We start from the raw sequence: 6,404 nt of genomic DNA on the forward strand, positions 1-6,404 counted from the left end.
TCTTGTCAGGTGACCTATTTGGAAGTTATGTATTTAAATCACTGGAAGACAAACAACACATCCTTGAATTCAGTATAAGCAGTAGGGAGAGACTTGGTACACCAAGTGGTTATGGAGTGGCCCTTTCTCCAATAAGCCAATTGTCAGTTTCAATTACAAAATGACCCCCCTAGGTAGACTCCAGCTGCCTATGGTTTGCTGTGCTTTCTGTCTTTACTTATGGGGGAGGATGGATGGTTGTGTCATCTCGATGTTACAGGATGCTCAGAAGTAAGTTAGGCACGCACAGTCTAAGGAGCCCATTTAGTTTAATGCTGAGGTTAGATGTAGAGACATGTGCTGTTCCACGGCCCAGAATTCCTGCGGTGGCAGCTCAGTTGTTTTGGATTGTGCTTTCAATCCAGGACACGTAGTGAAAGATGCTGGTATAGATGCCGACATCAGCTCTCAAGATGCATCCATCTGTGTAAGCCAGGATCCCATGAAGGACGCCATTGCAGACGGCTGGGGCAGAGGATATTTCCTACCAGGAAAAGAGAAAACTAGGCTATTGTTCTGGCAAAAAAAGATGCAAGGAACAAGAAGATAAAGCCACGGAGAGTATGTTACCTTGCAAGGCAGCCTCCTCCCTGGCACAATGCCCACGCAGATCATCTTGTCTGTAATCTCCTGGGTTTTGTAGGCATTGTGGCACTCAGCCTGAGAGATGACAGAGATGTTCACGTTTTGGAGCGAGTCAGGGTCCTTAGCTACAGGGAACAGAAATGGTACATCCTGAGCCATTCCCAACAACAGCGAACCTTCCCTTCCTGCTTCCCTTCTTTTTTAGTTCAATGTTTCCCCTTCTATCATTAGAAAATAAAGGAGACTGAACACCGAGACATCAGAAGCCCACAGGTTAGAACTATCTGCATGCAAGACATTATCAGACAAATAATTTCTTATGATGCAGCTGTCTGCTTCTTTGTGAAAGGGATTAAATTCGTAGGAGGTATATGGAAATAGGAGATGTTTATGTAATAAAAGGAAACAGGGTGCTTTAAAATTTTAGAGATTTAAGGAGTGTCTTTCATTACGGAAGCTTTAGGGCTTAAAATATTTAGAGATATCTAGCCTTAGCTTCTTATTGGTCAAGTGAAATACCAAATGAAAACACACAAAAGTCTTCTCCAAAAGATTCTTGTTTGCTTGTGTTGTTTTACTGTAGAATTACCCAAACAAGAGTTAAGTAGTTAAAGGGTTCAAAACCTTATGTCCTGATTCTTAATTCAAGTTGTCTCCTTTACATCAATGATTCTGAAAGCCTCTCAACTGTACATACCCAGAAAATGTTGGTCTAGTCTAATGAAAAAAAAACCAATATCTACATATGGGGTGGGTGTTCCCACATGGCTTCTTTCTTGTGGGAAAGTACTGTATTTTGAGATTTTTGTTTTTCTTAATGACGTGTGTGTTCCCATCTCCCTTACTTCAATATCTTCCTTTGAAAATAATATATTAATTCTTGCAAAAAAAAAACACTTCCCACTGATTCTTTGCTTTGATCTGTCTCAATATTTTTTTGGGAACACATCTTAAGGAAGTGTTTACTTACCTACCTCACAAGCCAGATCAAAATAATAAATGACTCCTTTTTATTTCAGTCATATATTGTTTGGACATAACGAATCAGATGATGAATTCAGATGTATCAGATATATTATTTACCAGAGTGGATAGTTATTGCCTCAAATCAGATTGACTCTCAAAATGCAAAGAATTTAGCTGGGTGCCAGTGGCTTATGCCCGTAATCCTAGCTGACCAGGAGGCTAAGATTGCAGGATTGTGGCTCAAAGCCATCCCAGGCAGGAAAGTCTGAGAGATTCTTAACTCCAATAAACTACCAAAAAAGAAGTCAGAAGTGGAGCTGTGGCTCAGGTGGTAGAGTGCTAGCCTTGAGCATTAAATGCTCAGGGACAGAGCTCAGGCCTTAAGTTCATGTCCCAGGATGGCACCAAAAACAAACAAAAAAGGCAAAGAATATCTATTTCTTTTTTACTGTTTTTTATTTGATGTATAATAATAACTATGTATTTACCTGTCACAACATGATTCTTGGGCTTATGAATTTATTATGTAATGATTGGGGTTCAGGTAATAATGAACACATCCAATACCTTAAACATTTACAACTTTTTGGTGTAAAGAACATTCAAAATCTTCTAATCAAGCTATTTTGAAATATAATATTATCTACAGCCACCCTACTGTGCAATAGAACACCTTTCCATCTTCCTCTTGCCATTCCTCCCCCTCCTTGATATATTCAAGAAAATATATACTAGGGCTTGAAAATGAAGGCCTTACTAAAGAACAGTTTTTAATAGTTTTGAATAATGGCAATATTATGCGTGTATAGCTGCCTTGAATTCTACAATCAGAAAGTAGAGAAGGAGTCAGGTGCTGGTGGCTCCTAACTATAATATTAGCTACTCAGAGAGGCGCTAAGAGGATCATGGTTCAAAGCCTGCCTGTTCAGTAAAGTTGTGAGACTCATCTCTAATTAACCAGAAAAAGCTGGAAGTGGAAGTGTAGCGCAAATGGTAGAGTGCCAACCTTGAATGGAAAACGGCCAAGAAAGAGCAAAAAGCTCTGAATTCAAACCCTAGTACAAGCACCAAAGAAATAAAGAAAAAAAGGTAGCATCACACAGATAAGTGTAATCTGAGAGACCTGTCTTTTCATAGAATGGTGTCTATAATGTGTACTAAATAAACTAAGATAAAAATTACTCATAAGTAAAACTGCATTAATAGCTCTTCCTATGAAGCCATATTCTTTTTAATTACATTTTTATTATTTTAAAGTAGTTGTACAAAAGGGTTACCATATCAGTTTGTAAGTACCTATCAGTTTATAAGTACAATGGATATCAGCTTATAAGTACATATAAGTTTGTAAGTACAATGCATTATGAGTAAGTATCATCCCTTTCCTTATTCTCCCCATCCCGCCCAACCCTATTCTTCCCATCAATTTCCCCAGTTCCATGGCAGGTGCATTGAATATTATGACTGCCTCCTCCCTATTCCTCTCTTCATTCACGTACCTCTTTTCCCTTAGCACTACTCCCTAACGTCTCAAGTAAGGAGCCATATTCTTGTTTCTATTTTTCTTATAATAAAGATAATCAACTCTTTTGCTTCAGGACTCACTGGTATCCAAATTAATAACTACAGATACTCTGTTAGCATAAAACTCTGAGGTCAAGACAGCAGAAAGAGCAGGAAGAAAGCCAGAAAACAGTTTTAACTTGCTCATAGTCCATTCACAAAATCTGAAGTATGAAAAATAGAAGGTAGCTTAGGTGAACTATTTAGTTCAGTAATTTCCAGTGATCTATAGAAGCTTTCCATTGAGCAAAGGAACAGTAGCCTTTTGTGAAGAGACGAGCCATGTTTAGAATGCTATCAGTCAAAAAAGTAATAAAAACTCTGAATTTTATTTTCTTCAAGCTTTATGTCTTAGAATGTTGCATAAGTAAGTCCTATCTGCTTTAGCACAAGATGTGTATTTATCTTATATGTGTACATTAAAGATTTATTTCATGGCATCTCAAGACTTTAAATGGCTTCCTTGCCTGAAATGGTTATAAAACACTGGATTGATTATTGGCCTTCATTTTAGAGTTGAAGACATTGAAACCCCAAGGTCAAATAAAATATCACTCAGCCAATTGGAACTAGATGTATAAATGTCTTCTGATTGAAACTGCTTACAGCAGATTTGAAAGGAATGATAGAAAGATAAAGTGGAGGAAAGGCCAGAAGGATACCATGGGTATCCTTGGGTAAAGGAAAGGGAAAGGACCTGCAGAGGGGAACAGAAGAAAGCTTCAAAGGGTGAAATTTCAGCCCAGAGAAAAAGCTCTCTCTCTGAAAGCACTTCATCCAATCCAACAAGAGTTTACGGAGACTTTGAACTTACCGACATCACATAAGTTATAAGCCCAGGTAGAAACTGTGCACATGGTGTCTTGGGAGACCATTTCTTGGGGAAAATCAAGTGGTTTCACATAGTTATTGAGTTCAACTTTCCTTTTCAGCTTGATTAACATGAGGTCATGCTCAATAGAAGATACTGAGAAGAGTGGATGATGGATCATCTTCTCGTAGCCAATCACCTGCACGTTGTTTTCGGTGGGATCTGATGGATTTGTCACTCCCAATATTACCCGGAGCTTCCTGAGACAAAATTCCTGCTCATGAGAATATGTAACTGTACCTGGCTTCCCCATCCATTGTTATAAGCTTTATTTAAATAGCCCTTCCAAAAAATTCCCCCCTTCCTTTTGTTGCGTCCTGTTACCCACTGTCCCTTGAAGGTCATCTTTATCTCATTTGATTGGAGGACAGACCTACGAAGGACTGAGGTTCTCTATCCAACTTGAGAACCCAAAAGAGTAGAATGATTTCAGGGACTTGTAACTCACGGTAAATTGCAGTGTGCAGATGTGATCACCCATAGCGGGTGAATCAAGACTCCGGTGCAGGGCAAGTAATCAGATTTCAGGAAAACCAAGTAAGGTGGAGTAGGGCCAGCAATGTGGTCAGAATTATAAACAAACACACCTGGAAAGAGAGGCAGGGACAAGACATGGTGGGATTTTCTGGGAATCATTGGGAAACTAAAAGACAAGCATTTAATATATTTTTAAATATGTATAAATATATATATGTCTGTCTATCTATCTATCTATCTATCTATCTATCTATCTATCTATCTATCTATCTATCTATCTAATCAGACATTGGGGCTTGAACTCTGGGCCTGGGCTCTGTCCTTGAGTTCAAGGCATGCTCTACCACTGGAGCCACGGTGCCACTTCCAGGTTTCTGGTGATTAATTGGAGATAAGAGTCTCATGGACTTTCCTGACGGAGCTGGCTCTCAATCACGATCCTCAGATCTCAGCCTCCTGCGTAGCTAGGATTACAAGCATGAGCCACTGGCATCTGGCTTCTTATTTTTTTTTAATTTAATTAAATTAAAAAAATCTCCAAGTACTTGCACCAAGGGCTTCAATTCAGCATGTCAGTTTGTGAGTACAAATCCATTGGGTCCCTTTTCATCATTCTCTGCCCCCCTCCAAGTCTCTGTACCCCACCCATCACCTCAATTTACCTGATTGCATTTTCACAGTGCACATTGAATATAAAGACTGCATCATCATTTAAGAGGCTTCAAATGCCCTTCACCTTTCTCTATACCCTTTATCTGTAAGCTAGTCAAATGACTTACTTTATTCTAAGACAATGAAGAAACGTGAATGATAGAAACAAAGAAAGGGTGTTTACCCTGTTGTCATCAACTGAAATGTAAGTATTCTGAAATACTTTCTGTAATTCAGTGGATGTTGAATTCGGTTGTTTTTCAGTGTTGTTCAGCTAATTTTATTGAATTAGCTGATTTATAAACCTTTTCTTTGGTCAAGATTAGAGTGTTTTACAGGGTTCATCCCTTTTCCCAGCAGTCATGCATTTCTTTGTAAGAACTGGCCAAATTTTCACAAAGTCCAGGGAGGGAAAGGAAATAATTAATTCATCTAAAAATTATTGAGCGGCTAATCATGTGCCAGGTTCTATTTTAGGAACAAGATAAGCAGCCTAGACATTTCTGCTTTCACAATTCATACTAGCAGGGTCATTCAATAATAATAAATATAATACATAAGTAGATGTCATTAGTATGATGGGTTAAAAAGTAGAATGAAGAAGAAAGGGCAGGACCAGTTGTCCGTGGATTTATGTCCACATGTGAGATAGAATACCATGCACTATTTAGTCAGTATTTAATCAGGTAGGGTTGATGGTGCATATTTACAATCCCAGATACTTGGTAGTGTCATGGTCAAAGGGGAGTTCTGGGCAGAAAGCACAAGACCCTATTTGGAAAATAAGCTAAGGCACAAAGGGCTAAGGGTATAGCTCAAGTGATAGAGTATTTGCTTAGCAAGCACAAGACCCTGAGTTCCAAACCCCAGTGACTCTTGCCTTGATCTGCTTCTGTGGCTTCCCCAGGATATCCCCTTGAAATATAAAGAGAGAAACGTGTAGATAAACATAAAGAGATACTCACAAGGCAGGTTTAAGAGAGCCCAGAAGATGATAAGCTTCATGATGCTGAAGGCCTCTTTCCAGGATTAGCTCAGCTTGCTAGCAAAGAGAGAAGAGAAGGGGACTAAATAGGATAAAGCGAGAAGAGATCCCCATGTAAAAGGATATCTAAATTATTTTAGTAGCAAGATTCAGTTCCTGAAAAGGTTTCCAACCATCAGGGTAGGTGGTGGTGTCTGTTCACAAAGATCTAGTGGTCAGTGACTTTGTCTCACACATTTGGAGATGGTTTTGGAACCCAGAGTTTTA

General features: G+C 39.0%; 1 protein-coding gene across 1 annotated transcript; it reads right to left on the reverse strand.

Moving 5' to 3' along the window:
• Positions 1–373: 373 nt before the first annotated feature.
• On the reverse strand, positions 374–5,209 carry Prss58 (protease, serine, 58). Its single transcript, XM_013021571.1, has 5 exons — positions 5,164–5,209; positions 4,473–4,611; positions 3,968–4,224; positions 610–749; positions 374–523 (listed from the first exon to the last, which is right to left on the reverse strand). The coding sequence occupies exons 1-5, from the start codon at positions 5,207–5,209 to the stop codon at positions 374–376; spliced, it is 732 nt and encodes a 243-aa protein (XP_012877025.1).
• Between the last annotated feature and the right edge of the window lie 1,195 nt (positions 5,210–6,404).

Source organism: Dipodomys ordii, unplaced genomic scaffold (assembly GCF_000151885.1).
Source record: "Dipodomys ordii isolate 6190 unplaced genomic scaffold, Dord_2.0 Scaffold56, whole genome shotgun sequence".
NCBI classification, from domain to species: domain Eukaryota; kingdom Metazoa; phylum Chordata; class Mammalia; order Rodentia; family Heteromyidae; genus Dipodomys; species Dipodomys ordii.